We start from the raw sequence: 22,532 nt of genomic DNA, 5'->3' as shown, positions 1-22,532 counted from the left end.
AAACTGGTTTTATTTGAATATTATTCAAATAATTTTTTTAGGCCAGCACTTCACCTCTATGAGTATATCCCTTAACCATTAAAGAGATTAATTATCCTACTGAGTAGGGCTCATTATACTGAGATCTAAAATAAGTACTGTAAAACTTAGTTATTATGGACCTTTGAAAGACCATTGCTACTTTCTTTCCTTGATTATTGATTTTGTCTCCAAGAAATTTAAACTGTCAATTTTAGTTACTCTACTCCTAGGTAGAGAGCATAAGGGGTTACTTTTTTTATAGAATTGCTGTATTAGCAGCTATAAACTTTGACAATATAAAAAAAAGAAAAATACTTTTACATTGCTGTTTTCCGGAATAACATATGGTAGTGTATGTATGAAAAATAGTGAAGCAGAAAATTACCTATTATTCTCCAAGAGACCTTTTTTTTGGCAATGGTGACGAATAAAAAAAATAAATAAATTGGTCCTGATTAGGATCGTAAACTGCATTCTTCAACCTGAGGTTCCTATAGTTAACTGTTAAAAAAAGTTCTCTATTCAGTTAGTTTTAATTTATTGATTATAACAGTTAATGAATATTAACCAAGATCCAACTGCTGATTTCTTCTTCCTCTATTTTTGTCTTATTTTTAAACTATGTAAATTAATCACAGGACCCAGTTAACAAGCATTTCATATCAGACATAGTAGTAAAAGAGTAGGCAAAATACGTACTGGAATAAAGTTATCATTATTTTTTTCTTTATGAGTTATTTTCAGTTTCTTTTATATATTTATATTTTTTTTTATAGCTTACCTTTCTTATTGTAGGCACAAATTTTCACAGTCTTTCTGAGAAGTTTTAAGTAAATATTCCAAGAATTAGAGGAAAAATCCTTTTCCTCTAATTCTTGGGTTAGGACATGACTGTATGATTTCAATGTGAATTGGATTTAAAACAAATTCACTTTTTAAATTTAAAAAAAAATCAATAATATGAAAATTATATGAAAAACCTTTTATGAATGGAATAATGTATATATCTGAGATAACAGTAAAACCTCAGGAATTACTGTTAAAGTTCAATTTTCAGATATTTTAAAGCAGCAAAATACGTTTAATAAAATATTAATAAGTATAGTTTGTCCATTTAAAATTGGCTAATGGTTATGTAAATAAATTCAATAACTCTTTGCTCCCCTCATTCATGTACAGCAGTACAACACAGTCTAAACAAAACTGTACTGTATTAGTAATAATAAATCAAATTGATCTATTGACACTGTGCATTTAAGTTTGAGCATGATATTACAGTATAAATATTACAGTATATTACAGTAAAAACTAATTTTTTTATCATATAATAGTGTGTAAAGAAATTTTATTCTTTTTTTTTTTTTTTAGAAATAATATTCAGTGTTGTCATTGCATTTCTGGTAATCATATGTATACACGCTAAGTATCCACCATTTTGTTACATTTATGAGTGCTTTTACTAATGTCTAATGTTTGTTGAATTGGTATTATGTTTTTTTTTATTAATTCTCCAACCATAGGACTTTATGTATGTTTTGTTGCTTAACTTTTTAAAGTCTCTTTTACAAGTTTACATATTGTCAAGACTAAATGGTAAAGATATTAATTAGCAAACAAAAAGTTTATTGCAAATGTTATAAAATTTATGATTAATGAAGTTAAATCCAGTACTTATTATTTTATCAATTCCATCAAAATTTTAGAATGCTTTGCAAATGCTACTGGGGATGTCTAAAAGAAGTGTGAAGAGAATTAAAGAAGTCATTAACTTTAAAACCTTTAATGTTACCTCAGAAACAGCACTGCAGGTAAAATGAATGACAGTTTAAAATGATAGACAGTTTTGATAACAATGTCATTCATTGAAAATTATTTAATACCATTCTCTCTGAAGTTTGCTTATCTTCTCTGTGAAATCTTAATGTCAAATTAAAAACCAATGAATTATTTAATAGAGGCAAAAGTATCTTATATATTCTGTTGGCAGAAATTGGTTTTAGGTAGAAAAGAATTAAAAATAATTGATAAGTTCGTATTGAAAAATTTGATACCCAGAATAAATAAATTTATATATATATTTAATGGTAGTGTGGAGGAGAAAAAGAATGTGTATCATCAATACTAATTTTGAAAAGTGACAGAATAATAGTTATTTATCTTGGTAGATACTGACTTCTTCTAATTGTTTTGCTCTAGAGAAATCATCTTCATCCTCAATTGGTTATCTCTTGCAGATGATTCAAACTATATTTTCTATGTGGGTGACAGAACAGTATATCTCAAATTTGTTCAAAAATGGTGTTGTAATAATAGACAATACACCGCACACAGCACTTAAAAAGGTGCAATTTAATGAGAAAAAGACAAACAAATTCCAACTGAATGACCAGCGTAAAAAAAAGACACAGTGTAACACACTCTGTCCTTATCACTCAGAATTAAATCCTATAGAACTAATATGGATTAATTTCTGTTAAATCAGGAAAAAAATTACAATTTATGGAAGGAAATGATTTTTTTTTTAAGTAAAGGGGTAATGATTAATAAAAACTTTTTGTAGTATTGTAACATCGATTCTACTTGTAGCTGTTCTTTTTTTGCTCTCTTAATATATTTAAGATTTAATTAGATACATAATTAGTAAGCATTTTCTATTGGTGTACATTGGTTTATTTTAACATTGATATTATTTTATATGAGCATTCTCTCTTCTATCCATTGAACTCTTGGAATTACTAAAGTGTGTGTGTGTGCGCGCGCGGGTTTGTGAGTGATGGGGAATTCCCTTTTATTTATTTTTCCAAGTTTCTGCTGAATGAACGTATTGTTGAGTACTACAAAATTTTGATTCAAGATTTTGTATTTTTACATTTTCATTTTTTACAAATGAATATGGCCAGCTTCATTAAGCTGGCCATGCTTTATTTCTAATTAATAATGTTTGTGGCAAAATTAATGGTTGTAGCCACAAACTTAGTGGGACATTCAGGTTTGATGGCCTTTGGCCTACAGTTTTACTGTCTCAGTAAATATATTTCATTACAAAAGTACCTTGAAGTAACTAAAGATTAACAAAGAATGTTATGTTACGCCTACTAAATAATTGAGAGAATTAAACTTGTAACTAATATTTAAATAAATTAAATGGAATAAACATGAAAATGAACTTTTTTCTTTAATTTTATGATTAAACATCTTCCCAAGTTTTTCTGTTGCTTCACTTGTACTTACTTTTTTTAACTTTATTTTGGCTGTTTCCATTGTTAAAAAACAAATCTCATTTCAACAACTTTAAATATTTTTGTGTAGTTTTGTTTATTTATTAAGAGTAGTAATTATGTTTGAGCTTTATAGGTAGTTTTATTAATTTTTGTATTTTGTTAATTCATACTGTATTACCTAAATTAATATTGTGTTATTGCTTTATGTTTATCAATGTTAGTTTTTCTGTAGGAAATTGCTATTGTATAACAGTTAGTTATTGTTACAGCTAATGTACTTAATTGTTTTATTTAATTATTGTAAAATTACGTGTCTCTCTTTACATGATACTACTATGTGGTAGGTTCCAGGGCTATAATAAAGATTTTCATGGCTAAGCCATATCTCTTAGTTATGATTCAAATGTAAAAAAAAATTTAGCTGGTTACTTAGAAGAAATACATTTGCCTCAACTTGCACTCGACATTAAAAACTAAAACATAGATAATACATTTATAATTATTTAACCAAATTAAGTCAGTATCCTAGAAACTAAGTTGTTAGACAGAGCAGGCTGCTTTGATTGAATATTTAATTGTAAATAACTATAAGCAAAATGTAAAAAAAACCTTTAATTAAAAAAAAGATCAACATTTTAATTTATTTTAAGTTCCTAGCCACAGGGTTTTTGGCAAATGATTCTTAATTAAATTTATAATAATTATGTTAGTGCACAACAACAGTGATATAAACTTCAAATTCAGCTTATCCCATAAAATGGTTAAATTTTATTTTGTAAATATTTCTTATTAAAGCTAGTCATGAATGAATATATACATAACAGATGATGGATAGTTAATCCAGCTATTAAAACTTAAGTGAAAAAAAGAGGTTTGCATGAGGTGTCTAAAACATTTGTAGGAGCTGCTTGCTGTTCTTGGACTTTATAAATAACTGTAGGAAATTTTTTGAAGGTGTTTTATTGCTGCCAAATTAAATTATAATTCAGATTGCTGAAAAAAATTGCTTCACATTTATAAGTGTTGTAACAAAACGCAGACCATTTCAGATGAAGTAAGTAATATTAGCTCTTAATTCCAATAATTATATAGAAGAGATACTTGTGGATGGCAAGTCATTCAGATACCCTTGTGAATTATGCTTATAATTTTTCTAATTTTTTTAAATATCTCAAAATGATGGAATCTTTCTGAATGATTCACTTAATCATATACACCATATATAATTAGATATTCTCGTAAAGAATCTGAAATGTCATACAAATTGATGGTGCACTCAGCCAAACTGAGAACAAGTAACCTCGGACCCTTCTGATGGAATCATTCTGTAAAAGTAAAAAATTGCAAAATGTTATAAAAAATTAAGGCATTAAAATTGTGTGTGATGAATTCCCGTACTTCTACTAGAATCATGTTTAATGCACCTCCCACTACTTCTAACATGCATAATCAATCTTTCTGGGTTATTTTCCTATACATGTTAAAGTACAGAATTTGCATGCCTTATTCAAAAAGACTGAAAATCTCTTTAGATAATTTTCATGATTATCTAAGAATAATAGCCCAATTATTTTTCTCAATTTCTAATATATAGTATAATTATTTTTAATTAATATTTGTTTTAATATAACTTTCAGTGTGAATAATCATTAAGGTTATATTCACAGTGGAAATTATATCCATTACATCTACTCACATATATATAATTTCATTAAAGACAAATCTAGTGCTTTGGACTGTTAAGAGTTGGAGGATTCTGAGATCTCTTCAAGGTATTTGTTTTGTGAATTTTGAGGTTACATTTTACAATTTGAATACAAGGTCATTGAACAAATTTTTGATTTAGTTCCATTGTATCTTGGATGTCAAAAACCAAGGTTTGTGTTGGCAGATAGATCTCAGAGTGAATATTTACTCTGATATGCTAGTTGGTACATCTCGTGCCTATCATAGGTTCTTTGCTCATTAGTTTCTATGAGAAGCCTGCCTTTTTTTTTCATCCATAGGACTATGTTAGTAGATGACATTAAGTTGTTACATCATGATAACAGTAGAATATACTTTAGCCTTTTGAAGAAAAATTTTGTTAGTCTAAACCAGTGGCAGTCAACCTTTTTATACATACTGCCCACTTTTGTGTTTCTGTTAGTAGTAGTAAAATTTTCCAACCGCCCACCGGTTCCACAGTAATGGTGATTTATAAAGTAGGGAAGTAACTTTACTTTATAAAATTTATAAAGCTTATTAATTACTTACCAAATACTTTATGTTGGACCTTCGCTAAGTTTGGCAGAATAAATCTTATAAAACAACTTATTGTAGTTAAATCTATCTTTTTATTTATACTTTGCATACATAGAAACATGAAGTCTGATGAAATTATATTTAAATTATTAATGATCCCTGAGGCTGATGCTGTAAAACTAAGTACTGGATATCTGGCTCAATTTTTGTAAGGAACAAATGAAGGTCACCTATTTCAGAAATATTCAGGCGGTTTCTTTCTTTGGTCATAATATTATTCACAGCACTAAAGCCTGATTCCACAAGACATGAAGTAGGGAAAGGTATCAATAAACTGAATATCATTTTCCACATGACAGGCCTTTTTTATTTTGCCATAGGTTTTTATATCTACCACTATCGAATTTATGTCTACTTTCTTCATCATATCTAATTTCTAACAGTTCTTCTTGACAAGTTGTATCAGCCTCTTCAGTATTTGTGGTTAAAGGATTTTTCATCCATTTATACACCTTCAGTTTCAAAATATCTTAAATAATTTTTCCATGTCCATCTTCAAATCTTCATTATTGTCCTGGCAAAGCTGTCGAAACATTCTATCATTTTTTGCATAGGATTTTATCTTGTTTACGGCTCAAATTATTATAGTTAATGATGAATGAAGACGTGTATTTAGATGTTTTCCTACAAGATGTTGCCTGTGCACCACACAATGAATACATAAAACATTTGGCACTTCTTCCTTCAAATAAGCAACAAATCCTCGATAGCGACTTACCATTGATTGTGCTCCATCAGTAGCGCATGCAACAATATTATTCAAAGGAATATTATTTTTTGTAAAGTATGATTTCACAGTATTAAATATAAATGATCCTCTTGTATCTGTAATGAGATTTATTATGAATAGCATTTCTTCTCGTAATGTATTGTCTTTATCAATATAACATACGAATGCCATCAATAAAGCATAATAATGCTTTATCTTCAATGGTAGACTCATCCAGTTACATGGAAAATGAAGAGTTTTGGAAAATACTTATAAGTTTTTTCAACATTAACTGCCATTTCTTCAATTTGTCACTTTACTGTGCTATTGCTTAGGGACAACATTTTTAAAATTTTAGGTACATCCTGATGCATTACTGTTGAGATAAATTATTTTATAGGGGTTATTATTATTATAGATTCTTCAATATTATAGCTTTTACCACGTTTTGCAATTAATTGTGAAACATGATAAGCAGCAATTAATCGATCTTCATTCGCTGCATGTTGTTTCTTAAATGATGCAATGACTTTGAAATTTTATATACATATTTCCTGAAAATATTCAATGAGCTTGTTCTTATCATTTGGATGCTTTGTAGAAAGATGTTCTCACAATTAACTTGGCTTCATTGCCTCATTGGATAATGTTTTATGACACAATAAACTCATTGGATGTTTATTTACAACAGATTCTACGAAACCCATCTTCAGATACAATGGCAAACAGCCATAAATGTATTATTTTTTTTTGCTCACAATATTTTGTTTGAAGCTGTAGGCACATGTTCACTCTCACAAATCTAACTGTGTACTGACCAGATGCGTGAGCTATTCTGGGATGAGGCTCTTTTGTTTGCGGTTGCACTATAGCGCCATTTAATTTCACATACGTAACGTGAACTGAACCTATGCAGGGCGATACAATTAGTATATTTTCTGAAATTTTAATTGTCATGGGGCATTTTATGAAAACCTAATGAAAATGTTTTTAAATAATGCTATGAAAATTTTTAAAAAAGTCAATAAATTAAAAAAAAAGTTGCTACAGTATTGGACAAAACCCCTGCTGCCCACCATCAAAGCTGGAACGCCCACTAGTGGGCGGTAGGGACCAGGTTGATTACCACTGTTCTAAACAATTAGATGTAAGAAAATGTGCTTTCTTTGAGTCTAGATAAACTTAGCATCTAACTTTTCTAATAGTTGCAGAACTTTATTATATACTGATACTTTCTAATGTCAGTCAGTAAATTTTTGGTCTTCCCAGTCAATATTAATCTTAAGTTGGGTGAAGAAACAGATTGCTTACCAAAAAATAAATTTAATAGTTTATTTTTAAATTATAAATTATGTTGGATTTGTTGATTAGAAATTGCCCTAAAACCAGGTGCAATTTGCCTATGTGTATTATCTTTTCATATGAGGTTATTTTATGTGGTAATTCACAAAATTCTGCACTGAAATTAAGGGTTGAAAAATTCTCATACTACCATCTATTTTTATTTATCAGTCCTTTTGTTCATCAAGATTTAGTGGGTTTATTTTGCACCTTCATTGCAGTAATGATAATATTTTACATAGAGTCCTCAATGTGAGTTATGAGAAATTTTCTCTTTCCTCTTTTTAGTTCTATAATAAACTACTTCAATACATCAGAGAGATAAAGCTGCAGCTAAATGTATAAAAAAATTGCTAATTTTTAATTGACATACACATCAATGGGTTTTTTGTACCCTGTGGCAGATAGAAATTTGATAGTATTTTTTTAATTATTATTTTTACGTGCATACATTTTTTTTTTAATGTTGAATTAATTCTTTTAAAATTTTTAAAAGATGTTTGGCAACTTTTTTCTTGGATTGATGTTATTTTTTGATTTAGTTTTATTTTTATTTATTAATCTCAATGAAAGTTTTTTTATTAAAGAAAAACAAATATACCTTAGTCTGTTTAAGTACTCTTAGTTTTATGCCTTTGAAAATTTGGGGTTGTCTTATTTATTAATCTAATTAATACATTCAGTAAACATCATTGCTTTCTATATATACTTTAATTTTATGAGTTATTTTGTATCAACAAATAATTATCTATTATGCTTCATCTTTATCAGTTTTATACATTTCAACAGGGGCAGAGGTTTATAGGAGATCTTTTACCTGATGGGAAGATAAAATCTCTTGAGACTGATATCGTATTTGCATCTCCTAGTGCTTGGGCCATTCATTGCAAACGAATAATCAATCCTGAAAAGAAATCTGGATGTGGTTGGGCATCTGTATGTATTCATTAAAATATATTAATATTTTAATTATATACTTTTAATAATTCTTTTGCTGAATAGGTAATGTGATGCATTGTTTTGTGACAAAAAAGTGCACATTTTGCTTTCTTTCCTAAAGCTGTGTTGTATACAAAGCTTTTAAAGTATGAGGGACAATCAGAGTTGCCCACTGTAAAATTAACTATGTTCACTTTATAGCATGCTCCTATAGTAAACAGAGTTTGTCTTCTTATTGGAGTGAATGTTATATGCATTTTTCCATTATTGAAATGTTGATGTACAATGTTATTTTTAACTGTAAAGAGAACTATGAAAAACCACTTCACTCTTTATGCCCAGGCATGTATATTGTTTGCATGACATATATGTTGCTCCTGAGCAAGCTAAGCAATTTTCATTACAGACTTACACCTCTTGTCAACTAGCTGTCTTTCTCTGTCTGTCATTGATTATGGCAGCAACGTAATTTTAATAGTTCAAGATGAATCCATGTACTATTAATCTTAAGAGTAGCCGTTTTTAAGATTAACCATCACTCTACATAGCACTTAATCTTTGTAATATTTTTATAACATTTTTTCATTTTCAAAATGGTTTTTTAAAATTTTTGTGAGTAGAATAAGAAATTACTACCAAATAGGAAACATATATTCAGTTCATAAAAAAAAAAAAAAAAAATACTGATGCATGTTTAAAAAACCAATTTGTAGTTCAATTTCTTCTATTATTAGTCATCATTCATTGTATCTTCACAGGATTTGTGATTAACAAATAGACACTGTTAGCCTGTCTTTCTATTTTTCTTTTCTATCATGTCTTCACTCATACCCCCCTATTCTTGTTCTACATCCAATATGGTCCTTATATTTTTTCATGAAAGCTAAAAATAATTATTTATTTTTTATTTTTCAATTTTTTAGTTTAGTTTCATATTTTTGTGCCTCAGTCATATCATTCCTTCTAATGTTATTACTTTGCTATATATGTACTTTCCTTCTTTAATACAGTATAGATTTATAAAACGTTTTGCTTTTCTCTATTTAATGTTGAATAGAGAGTCTTTATTTTAAAAAAATGAAAAAAGTTGGTTTATCAATTTCATTCCCAATTTCACGTATTACAATATTCAAGTGTTAATTTTTCAAAAAATATTTGTTTAAGAGGTGTCATCTTTATTAGACATTCTGTAGATTTGAGGTCAGTTCTTAAGCACAATTTCTTTTTTTATACTGTGCTCTTTCTTTTATATTAGTAAATATTAATTTTAATAAATTGAAAATTAAAAGTTACAAATTTTCAGTTAACTTATTTCATAATAACAAATGTTTTCAACATTTTTAATAATAAATGTTATTTATTATCAAACTCAGTTTTAAACGTGAATCCACCTTAGACTGTGATTTGTGATTAGCTGTATTTAATAGTGCCTTCCAAATACATATAAATTTTGAACCAAATCTTCTTCAGCAGGATATTTTTTTATCATTTTTATTATTACTTCATAGGCCAATGATTATGTTATCATCATTATTTCCTCTCTCTCAAGAATGTTTGTGTATATTGGTAACAGAATATTTGTGTACATTGGTAGCCACATATTTATATTTAGCATAAGGGTTGTAAAAAAACAGAAATTAAATAAAGGCTAACAGATTACTTGTATGCTGTAAAATAAAATATTTATCTTGTATGTGTGATTGAGCATTCATAAAAAGAGTGTTGTATATTCCTTAAATGTAGGAAGTTGAGTTTTTTTAGTAGTTTTATGTTTATCATTAACTATAAATTAAAAGGATGTATACAGATAAAAAATTGGTATATAAGGAGTTTTAACTATTTTAGTTAAAACTAAAATAGTTTTAGGATTTTAGGATTTTATTTTAGTTTTTAATTGTTACTTCTCTCTAAGTAATAATTTTACCTAAAAGTGTACTTTTTAACACAATTACCATAAGATTAAATTTGAGCTAATATATATATTTGTTAGCTAGTTGGTGTAGCAGTTACCATGCTGGCTTTAGATCATTTGGATTTGGGTCCAGTTTTCACATTTTTTCATCTATTATTTTATTCATCTCATTTTCCTTGCTTGTAATAGTCATTTTCCAAGGTTGTAATAATAAAAACAAAACCTCTGTATTGTTTATTAAATAATTCTAGATTTTTTTACCTGTTTTTTGATAATAAAGTGAATAAAAATATAAAACTCTAATTATAATAGTAATTATTTAATTAATCATCAAGGAAAGAATTCAATTTTAAATAAATTAAAGGTAAGTTTTTGCAAATTAATTCCCAAACTTTCAGGAATGAAAGAAAATTCACATATTGTATGGGGTTCAGTATATAGTAATAAATAATAAAATATTTCTCACACCTTTATCGATATTGCTTTATAAATTTAGCAGTATTACAAAATTGTTACAGCACACTTGTTTCTTTAGATAGACCCTCAAAAAATAAATTGAGGGAGATAGCCAAAGATTTGAGAAATTAATCATTAAGAACTCGACTTGATGAACTTTGTCATTGTTACTAACAAAAACATTCATTAGCAGCAAACAAATTTATTAATTAATGATCTTCCTGTACAAAGCTGAAATAACAGTTGTATAAAAACAGTTGCCAGTTTACTCTGAGATAGCAGCCACATTTCCTCACTGGATGAAATAAGATCTCAGGCAATGCATGAGGATTAGGGAAGTCAAAAAGGCAAACAAAGTGTTCTGGTTGTTAACAAATTTATTGAAATGAAAATAAGTCTCATTACTGAAAAAAAAATTGGTTAATCCCATTCTTATTTATGGAAATCTTGAACAGATCAGTGTAAGAAACAAATATTTTTCTTTCATGCAGCCATAAGATTATAGTTGTATGAGAGATTATGAATAACTTCATCTTTCCAATCTCCAAAATGCAATGAACCCCTTAAAAATAATGACCTTCATTTAACTTGAAGCCTTTTTGATTTCATTTTGTGCCAAAGCCTAATCAGCAAATCTTACTGAGTCCTGTGTTTCTTTGAATGTGTGTGGTTCCCTCACTCAATTTTGTATTCAATGTAACCATTGTTTAAACATAAGTAGAGTTGAGGTTGAATCTTATGTCAGGTTTTATTCCTCAAATCATTTGTTGTTAAATTCAAATAATGTTATTTCTCATATATACCATCTTTATGGGTGTTGGAAATCAGTATGAAATAGCAATCAATTCATAATCCTCACATGGATGTTTGTGTACCCATTATAGTCAGTATAAATTGGGGACTATCAATGTAGAACTGAGTGTAGAAGTACAAGTCTCAAACAACTCTCTGCTCATTCAACAGTCATGAAAAAGAGTACAACTACAAACATTACACATCATGTCAAGCATCAAGCTTCATACCTCTATATTTTATAAAGCTTCAGTATTTCACATTTGAAAACTGGTCAAAATTTGCCATGGCTAAGTTACAGAAATGTTTTTGTCAGAACAAGGAAAGATGGATGGGGAGACTGAAGAATTTTCGTATGCATAAGTATCTGCTTCTTGTTATAAAAATGGTGATATACCTTTGTCATTTGCTAGTGTTTATGGTTTTATTTATAATTTGTTAATCTTCAACGTATGAAAATTTCATTTCTTAATGTAAACACTTGTTTATTTAATTTCAGGTGCGTTATAAAGGAAAAAAGTTGGAAATATACAAAACCAAATACTTTAAGAAGAGATCTCTGGATCAGAACAAGGAAAACGAAGTTACTGATGGTTCGTTCAGATGTTTTATTTTATCTTTTAGATAGACTTAAGATTAAGTGTAATCTAACTGAATCCATAAATATAATTCATTGAAATATGAATCTTAAATACTACATATAATACTTTTATATATATATATATATTTATATTTAACATCATGTTTAATATGTACATATACAATTCTCTAAAACTATAACCTATAAACTATGTTTATAAAACATGGTTTTGCTTTACCTGTTTGCTTAGTTATAATTCATTTAAATTTACGTTACAAAAATCTTAATTCTTTTCTAATCCTTAATTCCTTTCTAATTTAATTTAACAAATATTAAATTGAAAATATGAAGGTACTGTACTGAAAAGTTAGGTTACTAAAAATTAAAAAAAGCAGGTTTTAATTAAATTTATATTAAAAAAAAAAAATTAAAGAACTGCTGACTTTGTATTTAGGTTGTAATAATAATAATAAAAAAAAAAAATCAAATTAAATTTCTTCACATTCTTACTATAAAGTACCACAATTTATAAATTGTAATATATATACATAATTATATAATTAATTGTATATGTATAATTTATTAAACTATGATATAAGGAGTAAAACTTTACTCCTAAAAAAGAAATCTTGGCCTTTGTTTCATTTAAAGTGTGTTATGCATTTATAATTATGAAGTTATTAAGTAACCCCAAAAAACAGTTAGAAGCCAGAATCTTGATTAAATTGATAAAATAGTACAAAATGTGTAGTTGTTTTTAGAAAAGTTTGGTTTTAAATATATATTTATACTATTATATAAAGAGGAAGATGGTATTTGTTTGTTCAGGATAAACAAAAAAAAACTGCTTGATCAATCCCAACCAAATTTTTATCCATGTTTCTTGACATAACTGAGAAGGGTTTTAGATATATTTCATCTCGAAAAAAAAAAGTATATAATTGAAGTAGTGGAGATTAGCCGGTTGAAGCACAAAGTTTAATGAACTGTGAACTGTGAATACCTGTCACTGTGCGAGCTGGGTTTGAACTGAATGATTAGAGTGAATAATATTACAAAAATAATAGAATTAAATTTACGTTAAATAAAATGATGTTAAATAAATTAAAAAAAATATCTGTTTAATAATAATGGGCTTCCCTTGGGGACTGTGCGTAAGGCCAAAGTGGTGACATATGCAAACACCTCGCGGGAGGCTAAATCAATCATCATCATCATCAACTGGTAACAAATGGGATGCCCCTTGGTGCTGTTTTAGGAGGTGCAATGGGGTAATCTTATAATAGCTCTGCAAACAATCATCAAATTTTCAAAATTTAAATGGGGTATTTGTATGCAGGTTGAAGGCGAAGTTTTGCATGCATCAGGTACACTCTTGACCTAACAGATCACTGTTATTCAGAAATGTGTGCGTGTGTATATATATACGAGGTGCGACAATAAAGTAATGAGATTGATGTGAAAAAAAATGTTGCTTGCCGTTTTAGTCATGTTTAGTGTTGTCTTCTTCAAAGTAGTTCCCCTCTGATTGCACACACTTATTCCAGCGCTTCTGTCATTGATGGTAACATTTCTGGAATATCATCATCTTCTGTAGGAAGATCATCTTCTGTAATATCCTCCAAGACCCTCGTCACAGCTTTTTGGACATCTTGTGTTGTTTGAAAATGGAGTCCCTTGACTCTTTTGACTCTTGGAAATAGAAAAAAGTTGCACGGAGCGATATCTGGTGAATAAGGTGACTGCGGTAGTACTAAAATTTGTTTTGAGGTTAAAAATTGCGGTACTGACAGAGCAGTATGGGATGGCGCATTATCGTGATGCAGAATCCAATTATCAGCAATGTTGGCACGGACACGAAGAACTCGTTTACGAAGTCTTTCTAAAATTTCTTTGCAGAAATATTGGTTAACTGTTTGTCCAGGAGGCACCCACTCTTTATGAACAATTCCCTTGGAATCAAAGAAGCACACAAGCATGCATTTCACTTTTGACTTTGACATGCGAGCTTTTTTTGGTCTGGGTGATCCCTTTGAGCACCATTGCGAACTTTGGCATTTTGTCTCTGGATCGTATTGAAAAAACTAACCTTCATCACCTGTGATAACACGGCTCAACAAATCTGGATTGATATCCGTTGGTTCTAACAGATCGGCTGCCACATTTTTACATGTTTCTCGCTGTTGTTGTGGGAGATTTTTGGGGACCATTTTAGCACAAATCTTTCTCATACCAAGATCTTCAGTTAATATTAGATGAACCGTTTCTCGATTGATGTTGAGTTCTTCTGCAATAATTTTCACGGATAATCTTCGATCAGATCGTATGATTTTACGCACCCTGGTCAAGTTGACATCTGTCCGTGAGGTTGATGGTTGTCTACTGCGGTCTTCATCTTCAACATTCGTTCTGTCTTCACTAAAAATTTTATGCCACCGAAAAACTTGAGCTCTTGACATAACCTCCTCTCCGAAAGCTTTCTGAAGCTTACCATAAGTTGTCATCCCGTTTTCACCCGATTTAACGCAAAAAGAAATGGCATACCGTTGCGCAATATTTTGCGGTTTCATTTCTGTGACGAGAGACACAAACACGTGTTCACTTATTACAGCATAACTCACGACTGAGCAGTTGCATCAATGTGCCGCTTGGACTAGAAGTAGCTTATAGACCAAGGTCAAAGATGGTGTGCCTACACAAGCTGCAGGGTTGCCACATCTTGCAAAGAAAAATCAGTCTCATTACTTTATTGTTGCACCTTGTATATATGTGTATAAAGTTTGTCTGTTTGTTTGTTATCACATCACATCACATCACATGAGAACCTACCAACTGATTACTTTCAGATTTGCAGAATACATTCATGTTATCTCAGGAAAGGTTTTAAGCCACTGACCGAGCCCTTAGCTTCCTTCAAGGTTAAGATATTAAAAATATTCATTATTTCTTCATCTCTTAGGAGGTTGAAGTGGTGAATTAAAGATACTCATTAAGGAAAACCTAGATTAATCCTTTTACTTCATTATTATATTTTTGCCACCATGGCAAAGAAATAAGTTATGAATTTTTCATCATCAAAAGTGTGTACTTTAGATACCATAGTTTATTCTATCTTTTGTAATTCGCTGCAGAATTATTGTAATCATATTTTACCTAGTGCTGTTCCGGTCCCTGGTGACAGGAACCTACCTTGCATTTAGTGCGGCAGGTTTGACTGAAAACTCACTTCAGTGCATTTCCTTTCTTTTCTTTAACATGATTTTTTTCAATCATTCCATAAAATGTTATAGCAACAAATAAGTGATTTTAAGGGTTTTCTGTGAATATTCTCTTCCTGTCACTGGCAATACAAAACGCAGTGTGGTTACGACACATTATTTAGTTGCAATTCCTACCTCTGGGGTAAGGATGCATCAACTGTTTAATTTAAGTTTTTTTATAACTTATGAACAGCAAACAGGAAAGGTTATTTCCTGTTTGTTATCAAGATTATTTGTTTGAATAATAATCAGTATCTAGTTAGGCCTAATGGTAAAAAAATGCTTATGGTTATTTATGCAATTTTTACTCTGGTATACCTCTGGCAGAGAAATTATTAAAAATGAAGATTGCATACTGTGTACCTTATGAAGTAAGAAAAAAGTCTCCAAAGAAAAAAGATGATTGAAATTAAAGTGTGGGGAAATCTTCGGACTAGAAAAAAAAAATTAGTCATAAAATGGCAAGGCAAACAACATGTATTGATGTTGACTACCGTGTATTCTCATGAGACAAAATTAGTTGACACAAGAAAGACCAACAGAAAAGGTGAAGAAAGCAAGTTGTGTTATTCATTATAATAAAGCAAAAAAAGGAGTAGACAATGACCAAATGTCGTCCTACATTCCATTTTGCGTAAGAGTATAATATGGTACCACATGGTCGCATTTGAATTAATTTTTGTAGTCGCAGTTAATGCTTGGATCATTCATAAAATGATATCAGGTAACAAAAAAAAAATGAAAATAACAGAATTTAGACGGGTGTTAGCAAATAGTTTGGTAAGTAAACCAAAAACAACTGATGAAAAAGGAGTAGGCAAGAGACTTCGTCATACGTTTGTAAAACCCAAAGGTCCAAGGCGAAAAAAACAAAAAAACATGCCATGATTGCTACCAGAATCTGGGGAATCAATGAAGTAGCAAAGAAGCAGACAGAAAAGCGCGTAAGGTGACATCTTTCTGCCAAGTGTGATGGCAATCCAGGTTATTGTCTGGAGTGTTTTAATTCATACCATAATTCTATTTAAACTGTAAAAATTTTAAAAAGCTAAGTTTCATTAGAATATTATTAAAGTGTTAATGAATTTTACAGTCTAGCGTTAATTCTTATATTACTTGATTTTTTAATCATTTTTTGCTTGTTTTTTTTTTTTGTTTTTTAATTCCACAAATATTAAGATGGTATTTTTCAGAATTTAATTAGTAAATTATTGAAAGAATAATAGTACAAAATTAAATTAATAACAAACATTAGGATTATGTATTATAAACTAATTATACTAGAAATATTTTTACTTTTATCTTATTTAATTATTTTGAACTGTTATGTATTATTTTGCATTTAAACTATTTTAATATTATTTATTAAGAGTAAAGTTCTTTTAATTAAAGTATTAAAAGGTAAAAATTGAATTTATTTACAAATGGATTCTGATTACGCCGATAATTATTAATGTGATTCTGGACTCTGATGTTAGGAAAACTAAATACATTGCCATTACTACTCCAGATGCCATCGACACAAACTATGTGAAAATATGCCAAAACTAATCTAAAAGAACAGATTCGTAAACTAAACGTAGCAGAAAAGTACAACTTGATTCAGTAAACAGCGTTATAAGTATCAACTGTGTTCCTGTACCTGATGACCAGAGCCACACTATTGCTAAGATATGTTCCGCACCCTTGGGTTGGGAAATGCATTACCATCAAGGCAGGCAATTTTGATTGAATAACCTTTCCTAGCACTGGAGACTAGAACAGCAGCAAACTTGTTAAGTTTCTTTTTCAAGTTTCTATAAAGCCTGATTACTATAATTATAATTTATCAGTATTATGCACACAACCTCAAGGATAATGTACAGTGTGGGGGTCCAGGAAATGGAGCCCTCTGGGTAGAAGGTAATGGTGACCAAATCGAGCTCTGCAGGTTTCCAGGGTGTCGGTCTCCTTGGCAAATTAGGAATGGCGAGCATGAGCTCTGTGGCCATGGGGTAGGCTCTGAGAACTCCCTTTGTTGGTTCCGGGATTCGCCTAGGCTGACCTGAGCCCCTAGGGTTTGTGGCTAGAAGGCCGGCTAGTATATTTAAATAGAATATGTTAATTAGATTTTTTTAATAGCATTTTTAAATCTGCCTACATATAGAAGACTGGAGTGGTTTTGCATTAAGATGGACATGCAACAAGGGAGTTCATTACCCCATTACTTTTCATAACTGTCATGAATCAAATTATGAAAATTATGAGATGTTTGTAATTTCATAATTTGATCTGTAATAGTTACGAAAAAATTGAAATGTAAAAGTCTGCTGATGATATGTAGTACTGAGGGGAGGCACAATAGCTGAAATATAAAAAGCACATTTGTCTGGGATGAAGAGTTGAAAGGATTTGTGCTCACACTTAGAAAATCAAAAACAGTTGTCATATCCACCGGTAGGAAATAATAAGATGCTTATAAATGTTCATTTACTAGGAACAAAACTGAAAGAAGTAGACTACTTCAAGTATCTCGCGGGAGTATTATTACCTGACAGCACATATCACAAAAGAAGAATAGTTTTACCCTACTTTCAGTGAGGTAACAGGTTGCAACAAAAGCCAAAGATGGTACTCTATAACAACTACTTAGCATCAATTATAACATAAACTTAAAAAAAAAGGTAGAACTATTACATAGTATGATGATAAAGAGGACAAGGCATAGTAGAGAGTAGAGTGACAGTAAGAAGACAAGCAACAAGAAGAAATATTTGGAAAAATTATTTTAAATATTTATATATATAAAAATAAAATCTGTTGTGGAAACTACATGACTTCCTTGTGCACCTATTAAATTACAATACACATTTTCTATTAAATGAAAAGTGCATAAAATTTTATTTCATTAATAACTTCTGATATTATTTCTTTTTTTTTTATTGTTATTATTGAATTATTATTTATCGTACTTTTTTTTACAATGAGAGGTTAAAAAAAAAGATGAAAGCTGATTTGAACCGATGTGACTTCCCCTTGTAAGATCAAGTATTTCATTAATTAAAATTTTATTTGGCTATAACTCTGGAAAAAATGAAATTATGTACCACTTATGATATATCATTGAAAAGCTCTCAACAAGGGCTTATTATTGCAGATAAGAAAAAGTTCAAAATCTAAATGTTTTGGATTTTGGGCTTTTTTGGACATTTTTGGTCCAGTTGATTGCAGTCAAAAGGGGAGGCATACAACTGGATGTTACAACAGTCCTAAATCCAAAATTTCAACATTCTACAGCTAATCGTTTTTGAATTATGCGAGTTACCTACATATGTATGTACAGACATCATGTCAAAAATAGTCAAAAAGGAATCAGGGATGATGAAAATGGATATTTTTGTTGAAATCTGAAAACCGAAATTTTTCACGATACTTCATACAAGTAAGTAAGAAAAAAGGTTTTCTGTTAAAAATACTTGATGGTTTCTGATGTTTTCATTATGTTCAGTAACCACTTTTCCACCAATTCAATTACTTAAGAAAAAGCTGTTTCTGACAACACCTTTGATTTTGTAAATTGCCAGACTGAATTTGACTTAGCACTAACTTGTGCAATGATAAGAGGGAGTATTCAATCATATTTTGTCATCCAAACTGGATCAGATATATCATCAGTTTTATTTTTCACTTTATTTCCCTCTTAAGTTAATGATTTGTACTGAGCAGAAAGTGTCTTTTCCTGTGGCTCATTGGGAATACAAAAAAATCCCTCATTATGGTGGAATCTTGTACAACTCTGTGTCAGGCTCTTTCTAGCAATGTGTTAAAGGAGAACAAGCACATTGTGCAAAGAACTGACCAAATTGGTCAAGGATTTGTCAGACCTGGTAAAATCCTCACTTCTGCTATTGCAGCATTGAGTACAGGTAAGAAGAAGGATATTTTTGGTGGAAAAACCAACAGCGGTTTATCAAAAACCACTTCAGTCAGTACATCACCAATATAATTCACGCAGTACCAACTCTGCAGCAAGCTACCAAGATCCCTTTGAAGGGATCTATTAAAAAATTGTCGTCTGGTACGGTATATCTGTCCTCCCAAGCTTTTAAGTGTACACCACCATTTTGAGGTCTCTTCAGGGTTGTGGTGACTGATGAAGTGCCCAAAGAAGCAAAGCACTTTCTAAAGGTTATCAAACCAAAAAGAAAAACCAGATAATATTTGATAAATAATCTGCATGTATAGCAGGAAAAAAGTATTTTTTAAGGGTACAATTACTATTCATTGGAATATTTGCAGTCACCATTCTTGCAGTGAGGATATCAAAATTCTTCAAAAGGAAGAAAGTCCTTTAATACAATGTCTGCACAAAACTTACCTCTATCCCCAGGATAAAGTGTCTTTTCACAGCTACATCTGTGAGAGATGCGACCATCAAACTGAGGAGGGAATGTCTGTTTTCCTGAAGGAAATCGTATTGGTCACATGGATTCCACTGGCTACAGACATCTTTGCAGTATCAGTGAACATGTTGGCATCATTTAAAATTAATATCTGCAACTTGTACCTTTCCTTAAATTCCTACATCAGTGAGAATGATCTATCCAATCTCTTACCATGAATTCCTTTGCCCTGCTTAATAATTGGCAATTTCAATGCCCTTCACTATTCATGGAGATCATTATCTTGTTCTTCTCAAGGTATTATAATTGATCGACTGAGGCAGAACTTGGATCTCCTGCTTATTGAATGATGGGTTACATATATTTTTTGTCATCTTTATCAGGTACGTTTTAGTGCATCAATCTGTCCTTGTATTCAGCATCCCTACTTCCGCATCTTACCTGGCGTTTGTTCAAAGGCTTCTTTGAAGTGATCACAGACCAGTTAGTGATTTGCTTCAAGAGTCAGCCATGTAGATGGGTAGTTGGGAAAGCATATTGGATCAAGTACAAAGATTCTTTCGACCAATGCAACAGCAGTGGTAACATGATCCACCAACTTGCCATGTTTACAAACCTCATACATACTCACCAATGCTTCTGACCAAGAAACTGGAAAAATGTGGTCAGAAAATATTTTATTATAAATATATAAAAGATGTCATAATGTAGTATCTGGGAGGTGAGATAACATGAGCCTGATATTATCATTTATGGGGGAAGTGTCAAGGAAATTATTCAAGGTATTGCAATATATGGTGCAATTGAATTTATCCCTCTTAACATCTGGAAAGCTAAGGCAGCCTGCTATTCTTTGGTGGGACAAAGACTGTAGAAATGTAAGGGATCATCACAGCTTTATGTAATTTGAATCGAAAACCTGTGACAGAATTGCTCTGCACCTTCTGGAATACAAAAGCTGTATGCCATTGAATGTATGTATTTCCATTTAGTATGCTAAATGGAAATCTTGGCTGAATTAAGTCGATACCATTTTTCATACAACTTGTGAATTTGATTAATTGCCTCCAGTGTTGTAAAATAACATGTATAATCTGTATATTTAATATTAATTAGACAAGTTTAGTGAGCGTATGTTATGTTTAGCTTAAATTTAAACTTCCTTTATTTTATAAGGGTTTCTCGAAATCTATTTACCTTAGATTGATATTGGGTGATCATTTTATTAATTTCTAGTTATCATTTTGCCCCCCCCCCCCCCCCACCAGAGCTTATCTGTGTTTGTCGACATATACTGGTGAAGGTCCGAATAAACAAATATTGCAGTCTTTCACCAACGTATTTGGTATATGTCGACATTCGCTGACGAATATTGACATTGGCCAGATATCAGTCTGTCATGGTAACATATATATAAAGAAACAACCTCCCCCAACATCTTAAAACATTGTGTGTATAAAACATTACTTCTCCCCAGAAAGAGGTATTTTAATTGTTGTATTATGCTATCTATCAGAGTGTTGTTTCTGATGTCTCTTGTGTTCTTGAAGCACCTGAGACATAACTGACTATAGTTTAGATTGCTAACTGATAGGACAATGATGTTCAGTTATACAGGATTTTCTGTGGTGAACAGTATTGAGGCATGAAGAACTAGATTTTAGTAGTGTTTGCTTTCTAATATCAGCTTATATTTGTTTGTAATGATGAAGGCAACAGGAAACACTTGTTCCCTCTTCACTTTTCATTGTAATCCTGATGTAGGTTGATTGTTATTCATGGTAATCACTATGGCCATCTTCATTAGTGACTATGTGTCATGTTACGGTTCTGTGTAACTGTATTGTTTGATAATACATTACCAGCATACTGTGACAAATATAGTATATATTATATTGAAATTTATATAAAAAAGAGAATTTACATTTGCTAAAGAATTGTGAATCAATCTATAAGTTATTAATTGTTTATTAATCAATCCAAATATTCATCTTTCCATTATTATTTGTTTCAGATGATGAGATGGAGCTGAAAGCACCTGTACAAGCTCCAAGCCCAAGTCCTGTACCAAGAATGGTTGTTAAACATAATATACTTGGGAACAGATCCAGCTTACAGTATGTTCTTTTCATTAATGTAATGTAGAATATTACCTGATTGTAAAAAAACTTACCATAGATAAAGTTTAGAATCAAAGTTTTAAATTCCTGGAAAACTTATATGTACCAATTTAATCCCTAAGCTAATCTGTTTCTGAGTTTATCCCCAGAAAATAGATTGTTAGAGGTTTTTTTACTAGTTTTGTTAGTATCAGAAGGTTTATTTTTTTAAATCATGAGTATGGTTTCAAATTGTAGATGTTATTTCATTACATATATAATAAGGTAGTTATTTCCAGTTTCTAGGTTTCTGCAGCCAAATATCCTCCAGAAGATCATATTCTTTTATATTTTCTTCCTTTTGATTTGTAAGGAACTGAAAAACATTTTTCTCTGAACTGACAGTACAAATCAGTACAATAGGGATGTTTTTTATAAAAGTAAATAATTAACGTTCTCAGTATTTCATTGTGAGAAGCGATGTCTCTTCTGGTTGGAGCATTAATTGGTTATACT

At 30.4% G+C, this 22,532-nt stretch overlaps 1 protein-coding gene across 2 annotated transcripts in view; it reads left to right on the top strand.

Moving 5' to 3' along the window:
• The window catches only part of LOC142319137 (MPN domain-containing protein), a 57,141-nt gene that overhangs the window by 10,115 nt on the left and 24,494 nt on the right, over window positions 1-22,532 (top strand). For both annotated transcript variants that reach the window (XM_075356088.1, XM_075356089.1), the window contains exons 4-6: window positions 8,386-8,532; window positions 12,195-12,288; window positions 21,932-22,034. In XM_075356088.1, the coding sequence (XP_075212203.1) occupies window positions 8,386-8,532; window positions 12,195-12,288; window positions 21,932-22,034 (344 nt within the window). The remainder of the gene's footprint in view (window positions 1-8,385; window positions 8,533-12,194; window positions 12,289-21,931; window positions 22,035-22,532) is intronic.

This window comes from Lycorma delicatula, chromosome 2 (assembly GCF_047948215.1).
Source record: "Lycorma delicatula isolate Av1 chromosome 2, ASM4794821v1, whole genome shotgun sequence".
Classification (NCBI taxonomy): domain Eukaryota; kingdom Metazoa; phylum Arthropoda; class Insecta; order Hemiptera; family Fulgoridae; genus Lycorma; species Lycorma delicatula.
Note: the sequence above shows the minus strand (reverse complement) of the source record. Positions and strands in the feature narration are given on the sequence as shown.